At 42.1% G+C, this 16812-nt stretch overlaps 1 protein-coding gene across 1 annotated transcript in view; it reads right to left on the bottom strand.

The window, feature by feature from the left end:
- The window catches only part of SLC35A3 (solute carrier family 35 member A3), a 70725-nt gene extending 56819 nt beyond the window's left edge, over nucleotides 1-13906 (bottom strand). The window contains exon 1 of the mRNA XM_045801700.2: nucleotides 13746-13906. Within this exon, the coding sequence (XP_045657656.2) occupies nucleotides 13746-13763 (18 nt within the window). The 5' untranslated portion in view covers nucleotides 13764-13906. The remainder of the gene's footprint in view (nucleotides 1-13745) is intronic.
- Between the last annotated feature and the right edge of the window lie 2906 nt (nucleotides 13907-16812).

Here is a 16812-nt window from a genome sequence, read left to right as displayed (position 1 = left end):
TTGGGCTGCGTGGGCCGCTGAGCTTCCTGATGTGCCTTGAAGGGAGATCCAGTTGTGGGAGACGTCTGACAGCATAGGAGGACCGAAATCCAGGCATTCTTGGCAAGAGGGTCAGGAAAAGGAACCCAGGGAGCCAGAGAGAGTTGTGGAGATTTTGGATAGGAGAGAGCTCAAGAAGGGAATTTTATGGATTTGTGTTTCAAGTTCTAGGATCACCCTGAGGCACTCCTGTGAGAAACTAACCTGACATAGAACACCAAAGATTTTGAACACTAGTCTATGGTGTAGACCGCCACCTAGACGCCTTTAGCCCCGGGGAAAACACACATAGACCAGATCCAAATAGTACTGCCAGGGTCTGAAAACTGAAATGACATTGGAACCATGACCCACAGAAGGCAAGCCAAGACTTTTGGCCTGAACCTAACTGGGAAAACTAGCTGCTAAAAAAACAAAGAAAAACCTAACATTCTCCAGTGGATTTTGACAGGGCTGAGTCTCGTAACAGAGCAATGAAAACATCCAGGATACAGGGGCGCCTGGCTGGTTCAGTTGGTAGAGCGTGTGACTCTTGATGTCAGGTTGTTAAGCTGAAGCCTCACGTTGGGTGTAGAGATTACTTAAAAACAAAATCTTAAAAAAATAAAATTAAATCACAATAAGACACCAGTATGTACCTATCAAAATGGCTAAATGAACAAACAGAAAAATTGACAATAACGAGTGCTGACAAGGACACAGAGCAGCAAACGATCATACATTGTTGGTGGGGATAAAATATTATACAGCTACTCTGGAAAACAGTTTCGCAATTTCTTATAAAGTTAAACATACACTTATATGACTCAGCAATCCTGTTCCTAGGCATTTATTTACTCAAGAGAATTGAAAGATTATGTTCACACAAAATCCTGTGCATGAATGTTTACAGCAAAGTGATTCATAATTGCTCAAAACTAGAAACGACCCAAATGTTTTTGAAAGGGTATGTCCATACAATGGAATACTGTGTAACGCTATTATATGACATCCAGGAAAAGGCAAAATGATAGGGACCAAGTAGCAGGAACTGGTGGTTGTCAAAGGTTAGAGGGGGGGAGAATTTTTTTTTCTTGACAGTCATTTCTTTGGTTTTATTTAAATTCAAGATAGTTAACATGTAGTGTATTATTAATTTGGGGGTAGAATTTAGTGATTCCTCAGCTGCATATAACACATATAATTCTTGTGCATGAGCACAAGTGCCCTCCTTTTATTTTTAATTTTATTTAATTCAGTTAATTAACATATAGCATATTATTAGTTTCACAGGTAGAGTTCAGAGATTCATCAGTTGCATATGACACCCAGTGCTCATTCCATCATGTGCCCTCCTTACTGCCCATCACCGAGTTACCCCCCCCACCATTCCCCCCTCCAGCAACCCGCAGTTTGTTTCCTAGTTAAGAGTCTCTTATTGTTTGTCTCCCTCTCTGTTGTTTTCCTACTTTATTTTTTCCTTCCCTTCACCTAAGTTCATCAGTTTTGTTCCTTAAATTCCAATTATGAGTGAAATCATGGTATTTGTCTTTCTTTGACTGACTTATTTCGCTTAGCACAATATACTCTAGTTCCATCCACGTCTTTGTAAATGGCAAGATTTCATTCTTTTTGATGGCTAAATAATATTCCATTGTATATATGAACCACATCTTCTTTATCCATTCATCCATTGATAGATACCTGGGCTCTTTCCACAGTTTGACTATTGTCGACATTGCTGCTATAAACATTGGGGTGCATGTGCCCTTTCGATTCACTATTTTTGTATCCTTTGGAGTAAATACCCAGTAGTGCAATTGCTGGGTCCTAGGGTAGTTCTATTTTTAACTTTTTGAGGAAATTCCATATGTTTTCCTGAGTGGCTGCACCAATTTTCATTTGGGTGGGGAGAAATTTTGGCTACAAAGGAGCGGTATAAGGAAATTCTGAGGGGAGCTGGAGCTGTTCTGTGTCCTAATTGCAATGGTAGTTACGCAAATCTATACATGTGTTAAAATTAACAGAACTGAACACCTTTTTTAAGAAATGGGTTTTAGTGTCTTTTTATTTCCCACAATAGTCACTTCAAACCTTCACGAATTTTCTCTACCTCCCCCCTCTTCTGTCAACCCTTCCCCTCACACGCACACCTGAAAGAGAAAACCGAAGTTATTAGACAACTTTCTCGGCAACTTTGTCAGCTTCTCGCACTGCCTCTGTTTGGTAAGCAGAATTCTGAGAGGGCCCTCATGATCTCCACCCCTGGCGTCACATCCATGATTAGGTTACGTTATACAGGAACAACATGGAATTTTACTTAAGCTTGGAAAAGAGTGATGCTTAAGAAATCCCCCAACCTCCTGTTTTCCAGAATTCCTTTACCCTTTTATGTTCTGAGAAATGTTTGCCATAGAGAACCACTTTTTCCAACTTAAATAAGATTTGTTGTCCAACTTGTTCATGGTTCTCCTAAGATTCACAGATGTCTCCATTGTTTATCTATAACAAGCCCCTTTTTCATGAACCCGATGATGTGGGCAGACTCAGAACATCTAATTTCCCTTCTCTGTCTCATGGTTGATTAGCTGAGATGAGAAGTATTGGTCTGCCTGAAACTAGCTGTCCACAGAGAAAAGCATTTTCCGTTCAGTTAAGCAAGTCAGACTTCCCCTGCTTGCAAAACAACTCCGACTATAAAGCACTCCACATGCTACTTGGTTAACCGTATTGTTTTAATCAGTTCAGGCTGCTACGGCAAAATACCATAGCCCGGGTGGCTTGTAAACAGGAGAAATTGATTACTCACAGTTCTGGAGACTGGGAAATACAAGGTCAAAGAGGTGGCAGATTAAATGCCTTTTGAGAGCCTGCTTTTTGATTCATAGACTACACCTTCTAGCTCTATCCTCACATGGCAGAAAGGGCTAGAAGTACTGAGAAATCTTTTTTGTAAGGGCCCTAATCCCATGCATGTGGACTCCATCCTCGTGACCTAAGCACCTTCCAAAGGCCCCACCTCAATATCATCACATTGAGCATTAGGATTTCAACATATGAATTTGGGGGTCGGGGGACCCAGACATTCAGGCCATAGCACCTCTGTGAAACTTTAAGCCAAAACCACCTCCTCAGATACTCTGATCTTTGGATCTTCAAGGTTCTTCCTAATATTCTCCCTAATTTTATTCTCCTTGAATAAAATCAATATACTTACCTGTCCAGTGTTTGATTTCTACAGGGTGATGCAATGAATCAGGTAGGATTGGGCCTTACCTTCAATCCCTCTTTGCTCCACCCAGGCAAGAAGGACTCCTCAAGACCTTTGTGATCACTCCACTCTTGACTGGCAGTCCAGGGATCAGATAGTAAGTCCAGCTTTTGGTCCTGTTTTGCAGACCCCTGTCCATCAGTGTGGCCCAGTAAGGATTTGATTTGTATTCCTTTTGAATACTGGCTTGATTTTTGGTGCTGGCTACTTTTGGTTTTATAGTCTGACCTTTTGATGAGCTCCGTAAGTGATTTAAATGATTAATGGAAATCTCACCCCTGTGGGTGAAAAATAGCAGAGAATCTGGTTTATTACTTTTCCATATCTATTTTGTCTATTTTCAACTCAAATCAGTTAAGGATTTGTGCCCAATGGGAACAGAACCCCTTTTTTATATGAGCCAGTGAGTTTTGTATTTCTGCTCGGCTGAAATACAAAATTGGATGCAATTTTTATTTTTATTTATTTATTTTTTTTAAAGATTTTATTTAGTTAGTTATTTGACAGATAGAGACAGCCAGCGAGAGAGGAAACACAAGCAGGGGGAGTGGGAGAGGAAGAAGCAGGCTCCCAGTGGAGGAGCCTGATGTGGGGCTAGATCCCAGAACACCAGGATCACACCCTGAGCCGAAGGCAGACGCCTAACAACCACGCCACCCAGGCGCCCCAGGATGCAATCTTTAAAAAAAAGATTTTATTTATTTATTTGAGAGAGAGAGAGTCCAAGAGAGCCTGCATGCACATGAGTGGGGGAGGGGCAGAGGGAATCTCAAGCCCACTCTGTGCCCAGCATGGAGCCAGACATGGGGCCCGAGATGGGGGCGTTACGGGGGCCAGCCCCAGGACCCCAAGATCATGGAGATCATGACTTGAGCCAAACTCAAGAGGCGGACATGCAACCAAGTGAGTCACCCAGGCACCCCTGGATGCTATTTTTAAGTTGAAGCTATAACCTCTCTGTTTGGGTCTGTAGATGTATTTAAGTGTCTCTGAATGTGTAATATTTTCTTTCCTTCATGGTATTACCAAATTAGATTATAAAATCTCTTAGAAGAGTGCTTTTTGGATTGATTTACAGATAAGTAAGCCTTATGTAATTTTTAGAATTCCCAGAAATTAAGGAAATTGATCCTTTAATAATTTCAATGTATGTATATACTAACTCAAATGGTTTAAAAATTCAAGTTCACATTACTTAGGTAAATTTTTAGCAAATGAGACTAGTTTAGTATTATTGCTTTAATAAAAACACCTATATCTTTTGAGTTATTAGCATGAAGTATAAGACAAGCATATACTTTAATTCTAATTGGGTGTGCTTTTCCTAGACTTGTGCAGGTTTACTGATCCAATAAGCTAGCATTACATCTGCTAGATGTTTAAGATTATAAAAAATGCAAATTGTGTTTAACCAAATTGAACCATCATTCTGACAAAGTTTATGTCAACAGTATTAAGGTTTGTAGTACGTCAGCTTGAAAATAATTTCTAAGATCTTTAGGTGACTTAAACTCTTGGATTGATGCTAAATTAGATACCTAGATCATTTCAAAGTAGGATAGGATACTGAAACATACGTTGCAAAGCGTAATTTTTAGCTTATGTAATTTTCATATACTTTTTGCCCTTCATTTTTATATGATACAGAGAGGCCATGTATTTGGATCTGTTAATGAATGTGTTCACTTTTGCAGCTTTGGGATGTGTATGGCTATAAGAAGTTATAAGACGAATATTCATAAGCTCTGTTGGCCTGCTAAAAATGCTAATGTATTCCAGTCAAAATTATCTAACCTCTTCGTTTTCTCTGTAAAATACAAGTGACTGTGGTTTAAAGTTATAATCAATATTTGTGAATGAGTCTCTACTCGGCAATAGTGACAGAGAACAACTTTGTACGCAAGACTTGCAGGATGAGTTTTTGTTAAGCAAAAAGAGAGTCGTTTTGTGCCAAGGTAATATGACTGTACCATAATGAGAAGGAAGAAAGTGTAGGAAAAAATCTGAATGGATATAGAAAGTTGTAGAAGGTTCTCAGAAAGGAAGTTTTAATTGTGGTGGTCAAAGCTGGATAAAGCTTAATAGCTTTATTTACAAGATTCTCGGGGGAGCCTGGGTGGCTCAGTTGATTGGGTGTCTGACTTCAGCTCAGGTCATGATCTCGGGGTCAAAGCCCCTTATCGAGCCCCATGTGGATTGCTGTATCGGGATCCTTAATTTCGAGGAGTCTGCTTGTCCCTCTGCCGCTAACCCCGCTTGTGCTCTCTCACTGTCTCTCTCAAATAAATCTTAAAAAAAAAAAAAAAAAGATTATCCAAGAGTTTTAGTAACAAATACACTGATGAAAAACTAGAAGTTGGTTTTCTCTCTGTTAAAATGACAGTCTTCTTGTATTATTTGCCTGATTTATTTAGTAAGAGATTGTAAGGGATTTTTCTTTTTTTTCTTTCTTTTTTTTTAAGATTTATTTATTTATCTGAGAGAGAGAGAGAACACAGAGGGAGAAGGACAAGCAGACTCCCCACTGAGCAGGGAGCCCAACGTGGGGCTCAATCCCGGGAACCAGGGATCATGACCTGAACTGAAGGCAGACACCTAACTGACTGAGCCACCCAGGCCCCCCAAGATTTTTCTTTACCGTCTGAGTACTTTGCCTGTATAACAAAGATTCTATATCTTATTAGAATTTTTTTTCTGTGCCGTATGTCGATTTTATCATGTTCTTGATTATTTAAGAGAACAAAGTCTTCCCACTGTTGAAAGTGCTAAGGTTATTTACAATCATAATTATCTCCTATGTATATTTTTTAAATATTTTATTGCCCTTTTGGTTAGATAGGTAGCCACGCATTTCCCAGTAATGTACGGTCCTATTTAAACAAGTGTTAAAACCTCCTGACAACTTTTGATATTTTGCCTTCCAAACATCAAATCCTAAATGATATGCTTGGCACGTAAAATGTATTTCCCAAAGGGTCTCTGAAAAAAAAATCAAAGAATTTTTCTTTTGTCTTACAAAAAGAGAGGTTCTAGAAATAATTAGGCTTACTTGATATGTTACTATTGATGAGTTGCATGGGAAGAGTTCTCTAATCAGAAGAAATGCTTAACCTTCCCTGGCCTACATTTGTATAGGTAAAATGTTATTAATATAAGTATTTTAGGAATTGTATGTTGTCTGGGGCTCCAGGCTGGCTCAGTCAGTAAAGCATGCAACTCTTGATCGTGCCCCATGTTGGGTATAGAGATTAGTTAAAAATAAAAGCTTAAAAAAAATTGTATGCTATTGGAGAAGTTTCTAGAGCTTTGCCAATATTTCCATTGTCTATGGTATGTTCCTGTTTGTCAGAGTCCATGTGATGCTTTGCTTGCTATTCAGCAACTCAAGTACAATGAATACAATCATAATTTCAGCCATTTTTTAAAATGTTAAGTTGATCATGACTTTATTTCTTTAACTTGGCTCTAGCATCTTCTAGTCCAAAAGTTTTAATTTAGGGATTTATATCATTTAGCTATGGAGTTTTATGAATATACAAATGTTTAGGATTTACTCCATTCTTTTTCTTTTCTTTTTTCTTTTTTAAGGACTTACTCCATTCTTACTGAATTTCTTTACTTGACAAACTTGATATATTCTTGGTATATTCTAACTATATACTTGGTGTATCCATGGTATATTATGTCTCAGGATTATTATATGTTAAATCTGAAGAAAATTTTTTCTCTACAAAGATTATTTTCATTCACTTTATTTTTTATTTTTATTTTTTTTTAAAGATTTTATTTATTTGACAGAGATAGAGACAGCCGGCGAGAGAGGGAACACAAGCAGGGGGAGTGGGAGAGGAAGAAGCAGGCTCCTAGCGGAGGAGCCTGATGTGGGGCTCGATCCCATAACGCCGGGATCACGCCCTGAGCCGAAGGCAGAAGCTTTACCGCTGTGCCACCCAGGCGCCCCTCATTCACTTTAGTAAAGTAAATGTAATATTCACTCTTTTGCTTTTTAAAGTTATTATTATTATTTTTTTTTTAGTAATCTCTATATCCAATGTGGGGCTTGAACTCATGACCCTGAGATCAAGTGTCACATGATCTTCCAACGGGGCCATCAGTGAGATGCCCCACATTGTTCTTGAAAATAAAATTAATCATCATGTTCATAGAGATTTTGTCTAAACTGTTTTGGACTGACTTTATTTTGTTTTGCATGTCACAGAAACAGCCTTCTTTGCCAGTTTCATTATTCTTATAATGAACTCATCAGCTCTTTTCCTTCTGAAAACTATCAGTAATAAGTTAATTGTAGCCATTTTTAATTTTTTGTCATCTATCTATGATGTGGGAAACAAAGGCAGAAGAAAAATTATTACATTTCCTTACCACCTACAGCCCACTGACAAGTCCTTGAAACATGCAGAGTGACATTCCTCTAGGGACTCAACTGCCTTGAAGTTGATACTTTGCTAAGGGGCAAAAGGCAATCATAGCTCAATCCCCAGGACCCTGTAAGTCTGCTTAAACATATAAAAATTCCTTTGGAAACTTTCTTTATCTCTACCCCCCAAGATTCATGTTGGGGGCACCTGGGTGGCTCAGTCAGTTAGGCATCTGCCTTCGGTTCAGGTCATGATCCCGGGGTCCTGGGATCCAGTCCTGCATCAGGCTCCCTGCTCAGTGGAGAGCCTGCTTCTCCCTCTGCCTACCACTCCCCCTGCTTGTGCTCCCTCTCTCTCTGCCCCACTTTCACTCTTTCTCTCTCTCTCCCCTTCTCTGTCAAATAAATAAATAAAATCTTAAAAAAAAATAATGTTGGTAATCATTCTCCAACCGTATGACCCACTATTATATATCTGAGGGGTCTCATGACTGAGGTTTTACTAAATAATAATAAATGACCTTTCCCAACAATAGCTAGCCCCCTCAGGATCCTGGAAACCTTGTTTCCAAAATACCTGGGAGGCTTACACTATCCCTAACCCTCTCCCAACTGAAAAGTATATAATGGGCACTCATGACCCCAGTGCAGCTCTTTCTGCCCACAAGTCCTGTCCCCATGCTTTAATAAGACCACCTTTTTGCACTAAAGATGTCTCAAGAACTCTTTCTTGGCCATCAGCATCAAACCTTAACATCTTTCCTACATCAATGTACAGATAGTTTTTTGCACTCCCAGAGTGCATCACCAAAGATGGACAGTCTCAGAGCTCTGTGCTCAGGTACTCTTGGGACAGGCTTCTGATGGGTTTGCTTAAACATGAGTCCATACCAGTGGATTGAGTTAGGATTTCCAGAACTCAAGCCCAGAAACAGGTAGGTTCCTGAGACTGTTAACCCAAAATGGAGTGGTACAAGAATTAATTATACGGGACTGAATAAACTAATGTAAGTGTAATTGTGGGTTTTGTTTGGAATATTGTTGATATTAATGTTAGATGTTCTGGGTATATGGAACCCCTTTCTTTTTCCTCTTAAGCTATCTATAACTCAAAATAATTAAGTAAACCCTGCTGTCGTAAACAGAAACCTTTATCTTTTTCTCCCTGCCTGACCCCCCCCAGAATTTGAAAATTCTTATTGAGTATTCTTATTTTCATGACAATATAGTATTTGCATAATTTCAGTAAGAGTTTGTCCTCTTCGTAAACAGGACTTAATTGAAAACATTAGTTATGCGACCAAGGCCTTGTCTGGAATGTCCTATTTGAGAACAATGCCCATTTAATCAGATATGACCACTTTTAAGGAATTATGGTTAATTTTATGACACTAATGCTTACAAAGCATGCTTAGGAAAACTAGACTGGTATGTGGCTTACAGGGTGAATAATGAAGGTCACTTCCTCGCAGGCTTAGGAACCTTATGGTATTTTAGGGAATCTGAGAAGTTTACCCGAATTTATGGTTACCACAGATTTTGAAATCTGATGGCAAGTTCTTGGCTTGGCTCAGGAGGCATTTATTTATTTATTTATTTATTTATTTATTAAAGATTTTAAAAATTTTTTATTTGTTTATTTTTGAGAGAGAGAGGGAGAGAGAGGGAAAGAGAGCAAAGGAGTGAGAGAAGGGGCAGAGGGAGAGGGAGAAGCAGGCTCCCCGCTGAGTAGGAAGCCTGATGTGGGACTCATTCCCAGGACCCTGGGATCATTACCTGAGCCAAAGGCAGACGCTAAACCGACTGAGTCACCCTGGCGCCTCTTTTTGACTATCTTTGATTAAAAGGAGAATGATTGTAGAGAGAAATTTGGTGTCAGTGGAAAACTATAGCACACTCTTCCAACTCTAATCCCAAATTAGCAACAGTAGGAGTTCGCAGACTCTAGCCATGTTCATTGTATTCACCCTATTGGCACACTTTGTAACTGCATGTAGTTGAGAGATACGTAGACTGTCTTCTCTGGTGGAGATTTAAATGAATTCTCCCCGCTTGTGGAAAAACCATTTTGGGTACCTACCTGCAGTTTGGACTGGATGGATCCTGTTAGCTTGCACAGAGATCATTAACACTTACCAACGTTCCGTTCTTCAATATTTGGCTACGACTCTCTCAACGAAGTTTTCGAAATTTTCTGCCTCCTCCCTGACTCAGTATGTTCAAGAACTAAAACCTGACCACCCATACCACTTTCGTGTGCTGCAAAGGCCTTTCCCTCCAGGATCTGAAGAAGCCCTGTGAGCTAAAGTCCAAGCAACTTCAACTAAACCTTGAAGGGGTCAAGGACTTACCACCATAATAGACTGTGCAGGGTTGGATTTCTCCCTGGACAAGCCACTGTCTGGGCCAGAAAGGAACCTAGGCAAGATACTGAGTTATGCCTGCCCTTACATGAGAGGCAACCAAACCTGTGGACAATATCATCAAGATTATCAACACCTTAGCTTCAAGGAACTCGGTAAGTGGTGCTCCACCAACTTCTTGGAATATACTAGGGTCCAGCTCCCGAGGGTATTTACTTTCCCACAGACTTTCACATTCATGTTTCCCTTTTTCATTCCAGGCATTCCTCTTTAAAAGTTATCTGATGTCCAGGACTTTAAAACCACTGACCTTTTCCATGACCTCTCCATAAATGGTTCAACTGATTTTATAGAATCAGGACCAAATAGATATTTTAAGAGATTATTTTTCTTGGACCCTACTTGGCTCCACTTAGGAATTTCTTCACACTTCTGAGTGGTTGAGCAAAAGCTGATATTCATTCATCTTGAACAAAAGACTGACGTGTTGAACTTCACCTGAGCCTTGTGCCCTTGGAGAACAGCAAGACTTAAGACCTCCCCTCCTCCCCCCCACACCAATCTTCTGTGTTTCAGGAAAGGGCTTATGGCAAAGAAATACCCTTCTCCATATGACTTAGGTAAGACTCACTGTCCACACTTTCTCATGACCCCTGTAAGACTTGAGTATAACTCTACTATTTATCTGCGACAAGGCCAAATGCATACCTTTCCCTTTTTTTTCATGAATCTGCTGAGAAAGCCAAACTAGACCTTCCTATACCTTGTTCTTTGTCTCATGATTGATGAGCTGAGATTTGAACTGTCTTCCCGCTGAAACTAGCTGTGCTGGTGAATTTCCCGTGTCACCCTGACTGGGCTAAAATGCTCAGATAGCTGGTATGTTTTTTCTCTGTTTGTCTGTAAGAGTGTTTCCAGAAAAGATTAGCATTTGAATTGGTGAACAGAGTAAAACAGTGGGTGGGCTGGGTCAGTGGGAGTCACCTAATCCTTTGAGGGCACAATAGAATAAAAAGGAAAAGGTAGAGTGGATTAGCTCTCTGCTTGAGTTGAGAGATCCATCTCCTGTGTTCAGACCTCACAGTTTCTGATTCTCACAGGCTTTGGGACTCAGGTCCGCTTTTACATCATCTCCTTTGGTTCTAAAGTCTTTGGACTCAGACTGAATTGTACCACCAGCTTTCCTGGTTCTTCAGACTGCAGATGGCAGACTGTGGGTCTTCTTGGCCTCCGTAACTGTGTGAGCCAATTCCTTTTTTTTTTTTTTAAGATTTTATTTATTTACGTGACAGCATAAGCAGGGGGAGCAGCAGAAGGAGAGGGAGAAGCAGACTCCCTGCTGAGCAGGGAGCCGACTCAGGGCTCGATCCCAGGATCCAGGGATCATGACCTGAGCTGAAGGCAGATGCTTAACTGACCCCAGGCGCCCCAGTGTGAGCCAATTCCTATAATGAACCCCCTCTTATCCTCTTATTTCTCTCTCTCCCTCTCTCTCTCTGTATATGGTATGGTTCTGTTTTTCTGGAGAGCCCTGACGAATACACTAGCTACTCATAGGGAAATAAAATACAATGTTCAGTTATCCGACTGAGACTTTGCCTGCTTGCGAAATGAGTTTAACCGTAAATCACTCTCTCACTCATCCATGAAACGCTAAGGCAGGGGCGCCTGGGTGGCTCCGTCAGTTAAGCATCTGTCTTCGGCTTAACCCAGGTGCCCCCGATCTCTTCTTCACTTAGCTATCAACTGTTTGAAAGAATAGTAATCTATACTTAATGTTTCTACTTCCTTGTTTCTTTTTTTTTTAATATTTTTTTATTATATTATGTTAGTCACCATACAGTACATCCCTGGTTTTTGATGTAAAGTTTGATGATTCATTAGTTGCCTATAACACTCAGTGCATCATGCAATACGTGCCCTCCTTACTACCCATCACCGGTCTATCCCATTCCCCCACCCCCCTCCACTCCGAAGCCCTCAGTTTATTATTCAGCTATCAAAAAGAACGATTTCTCAACATTTGCTGCAACATGGACGGCATGGAGGAGATAATGCTAAGTGAAATAAGTCAAGCAGAGAAAGACAATTATCATATGGTTTCTCTCATCTATGGAACATAAGAACTAGGAAGATCGCTAGGAGAAGAAAGGGATAAAGAAAGGGGGGGTAATTAGAGGGGGAGGGAAGCATGAGAGACTATGGACTCTACTTCCTTGTTTCTTGTTTACCACTCAGATACTATAGTGGGACTTTTAACCAAACATATGATCATTGTTCTCAGCCAGGTCACCAGTGACCTCAATTTTATTAAATTCAGTAGATGCTTATCACATTTGATCTCTCTCTCTTTTTTTTTCCTTTTGTTGGGGTCAGGGTTGGTCTCAAGCAGGGGCCCAGAAGCTGCCCGCTGAGTCAGCTCCAGGCTCAGAACGTGGCCTTGACAGAGGTCATTCAGCCGGACGGGCCATTGGAAACCCACACCATGGAATTTGTGCTGCCGAGCCGGGGCCGACGCAGCCTGAAGCAGGCAGGTTCTGGGCTCTGGCGTCCACTGGCCTTTCTCCTCTACACCTGTCACTCTTCTGCCGAGACCCCCTCCTTTCTGAGCCTCCAGGCAGCTCAGTGTGGGCATACAGGGGGAACAAGGTGCGATGGATGCAGGAGACTATCAGTCTAAACCTGCACAGCCAGTATGAGCCACCACTCATCTGCTGCTTTTTGAATTAACCTTAAATCAAATCGGAAATCCACTTTCCTTAGTCATCCTAGCCACGTTACGAGGGCTCAACGGCCACATGTAGCTAGTGGCTCTCACTGGCTAGCACAGTCTGGGGTATTTCCATCCCTGCTGAGAGTTCTATAGCACAGAGCCGGGCTAGAATTCCCGATAAAAGTTCAGTGGGCAGGCACGCCTGAGTGGCTCAGTCAGTTAGGCATCTGCGGTCAGCTCAGGTCATGATCGCCGGGTGCTCAGCGGGAGTCTGCTGCTCCCCCTGCTTGTGCTCTGTCTCAGAATCTGACAAGTAAATAAATAAAATCTTTAAAAAAAAAGTTCAGTGGGCAGGGGCTGGAGACTGAGAGGGGCACCGGTTAGGCACTGCCCCACTGCCTGTAGGAACAAGTCATCTCCCCACCCCCCCAGTTTCCATGCCCAGCGTGGAGCCCAATGTGGGGCTCAAACTCAACACTCTGAGATCAAGACCTCAGCTTGAAATCAAGAGTTGGATGCTCAACCGCCTGAGCTGCCCAGGTGCCCCCAGACACAAGTCATCTTAAAGGAGGCCTCCACAGGTGAGCCCCGGTGCCAGGCCAGCTCTACATTCCACTGGGTGAGGCACAGAGCTCCCACCTCCTCCAAGAGGTCAGCCTGAATTTCCATCTGTTCTGGCTCTTCACCAGCTTGCTTATGCTTGGGTTCCGACAAGCCACAGACACTTCCTCTCCCTCTTTGCTAAGTGTTACTTTATCTATATTCTCCTGGTTTCCACGACACCAGTCTCTTGTCTTTTCCTATTTCTCTGATGATTCCTTTGCTCCTTCTCAGTCCCCTTTGTGGAGTTTCTCTTCCCCCCACGCACTCCCTGTCTTAAGAGGGACAGCTCAGATTTTTAGGGGTTTTGCACCGCCTTGCGACTGCAAGCTCTGCAGACAGCTACACACCTCGCACACATGTGTGTGCCTGCACCCTCCCCCTGCACACACATAGGCTCACCCTTGATTTTGCTGGCATCCATTTCTCATGAACAAGGTCACTTCACTGGTTGCTGCAATGGCTGTTACGTGATCTCCTTCCTGCTCATGCTCTCAATTGTAGGTTCACCTCGAAGGGTGGCTGTGGCTGCTGTACAAACATCACACCCTCTCCCAGTGCTGCTACCACCTGCCAGCGGTAGAAACCCAATCAGGAGCTCCAGGCCCTCCACCTCTTATTTATTTTGAATTTTTAATTACTTAATTTGTTTATCTTTAAAAGTAAGCTCTGTGCCCACGTGGGGCTCAGACTCGTGGACCCGAGATCAAGAGTCTCCTGCTCTATGGACTGAGCCAGCCAGGTGCCCTCTCCACCCCCTATTGAAACGGGGCAGGTAGGACTGAGCCAGCCAGGCGCCCTCTCCACCCCCTACTGAAAGGGGGCAGGTACTGGGCACAAACTGAGCGAACAGGTCTGCAGCGAGGAATGCGCTGCCTCTTCCTCCCTTGTTTTATCTGTATTTAGAGGGAGTCTCCAGTCAGTGCTGCTTGTGAGGGTGAAGACATTTAGGACAAATCATTTCTCGCAGCCTTGTCTCTCTCTAGGACTCAGACTTACATACCCATGGAGAAAAATGGAAATTGAGTCGATTGACAACACTGAAAAGTTCTCAAAATGCTGCTCCCCTCTAATGGCAAAGGTTCTTCTCAATTCTTACTGAGTCAAGTTCATTAAACCAGATCCTCCACTTTTAGGAAGAGTTTGTTCCTGGGAAGCTCCTAAGACCCTGAAGGCGGAGAGCCACTGTCACATTAGGTAAGCCCTGATACTTTTGAACCTCCTCTTAGTGGAGACTAGGGCAGAGCTTCTCAAATGATCCCAGTGAAGGACAATCCTTTTCCCCCAAAATCATTTTGGACTGATGCTTTTGGTAAAATAAAATAAAAAGTTGGGTGGCTCAGTTGGTTAAGTGTCCAACTCTTGGTTTCAGCTCAGGTCAGGATCTCAGGGTTGGGAGATCAAGCCCTGTGTTGGGCTCCACACTCAGTGGGGAGCCTGCTTGTCCCTTTCCCTCCTTGAGTGAGTGTTCCCTCTCTCTCTCAAATAAATACATAAATAAAATCTTAAAAAAAAAAATCAACCTGATCAGGCTGTTGCGGAAAAGTAAAAATCAGACTGGTGGGAGACCAAGTAACACTCAGAGAAGTAGGAGAACTTGGGTTTATTTTATGCCGGCGGACCCAGATGAGCTCCTGTTGGAAATTCTGGGCCCAGGGTAGTGGGGTTACAGAGTTTTTATAGGGGAGCGCAACAGGCCAGGTTTGGAGGGCTGTGCTGACTGCTGGTAGGTGGGTTTTGTGGGGGGGGGGGGCGGGGAGGCTGCTTTAGGCAGGAACAGCTTGTAGTACGAAGCTTGTTTGGAAGCTGAAAGGGCTGGTTATCTTTTGCTCCCAGCCGGGGCTCCTGGTTACCTCTAGCTTATTGTTAGTAGCTCTCCATCTTCTGAGGCCTCCTGGCCTGGGCCTGCTCTTGGGTAATTTTCCTCTCCAAGGCAATTCCAGACTGCTATAAAATTTTCTAAGTGCCTGTACTCAATCTCTGTATTTCTTTCTCTGTAGACCTGTAATACACAGTTCGTTTCCCTACACTGCTTTGTGGTGCCTTCTGAGTAGCCCTGGTCTGTGGAGAGGAGGAAGGCCAAGGTGCAAATGTTGTCTACCATCTTGAACCGTATCCTGGTTCCTGTTTTCCAGGATTTATTTTTTCTTCCAGCTCCTGGTGAACTGGGAAGATGATTACCATCCTTCCTTCATTTGAACTCTCGGCTCTCTATTTGTGTGTGCCAAACTTTCTGCTTTCTGAATTATTTTGTGACCATAAACATTCCTCGAAGTCTCCTCTCTTTAGTTGATTGCTCCTTGGTAAAGTTCATATCTCCACTGGAGAGCGTAAGAGGTGTTTTGAAGGAAGATAAACTGAATTGCCAGCATTTTTTGTAGCAGCGCTTGCTAGAAGTCAGGGTTAAACCTGAGTTTGAACGTGACTTGTGAATTTCATTTTACTTCAGGAAGAGATTTCTGTATACTTGACCTGAGGGATCATCCTTCAGAGCAAGACTCAACTGAGAGAGGACAGAAATAGTCACCTAAGCAGGGACCAGCTGCAGGGTAGGTGGGCACTGGACCCCACATCACCCTTTTCATCGACTCTCCTATTTCTTTCCTGTCCCAATTTTCTCCAGCTCTTTATTGTGTAGACCAGCTTAACCTCTAGAGCTTCTCTTTTTTTCCACTCTCTGGATTTTGAATCATAATGACCCGAGATCCCCAATTCAGAAGAAAAGAGGAGGAGGGAATTCTCTGGATAAGCCAAGCTATATTCACAATTGTTTTCTTTTACATATGAGTCTCTGGGTCATGAATATGAAAGCAATGCGAGACCTGAAGTTTCTTCACTTTCATTATTCAAAAACACTAACTTTGACTAGAAACCAGGACTAGAAAGAGGAATTTGTGATCATTTTGAGGAGAAAACAAACCAACAAAACCCCTTCAAACACATACAGGATCTTTTTCTTTTCTTCTGATAACAAACAGAAATGAATGGTGTCCTAATTCTCCCTTTACAACTTGTTTGCAAAGGTTTAAAATGCCAGTTTTAAGAATGCTTCCAGGAAAGAAAGGACCAAAGTTATGGATCTCTCTTCTTAATAATAAACTGTCATATTTTAAGTTTGGTCATGTCTCATATTAAAAAAAAAATTACAGACACTTGCGCCCTGAGAGTCTCTGAGTTTAGTAGGAGAGGCTTCACCCAAAATATGCTGAGAACAAAATAGGACATGACTGAGTTTCCTCGTGAACTACAGGGAAAAGATTCAACTTAAGAGAGTCATCAAGATGCTGAGACATTTTATAGTGTGGAGAAAACAGAGCTTGCCTTTCAACCTCTTCAACTTCAAATACTTTGCAATGAGGAAATGTCTCCCACGTCTCTACTCAATTTCCTATCCACCCCTAATTATAGGAAATAATTTGAGGGCAGTGGGAATCTGATCTTCCTGACCCAAATTGGCTATGTCGAAATA

This window comes from Ursus americanus, chromosome 12 (genome assembly GCF_024610735.1).
Source record: "Ursus americanus isolate L20-20 chromosome 12, mUrsAme1.1.p, whole genome shotgun sequence".
Classification (NCBI taxonomy): domain Eukaryota; kingdom Metazoa; phylum Chordata; class Mammalia; order Carnivora; family Ursidae; genus Ursus; species Ursus americanus.
This window is presented reverse-complemented; position numbering and strand designations above follow the sequence as displayed.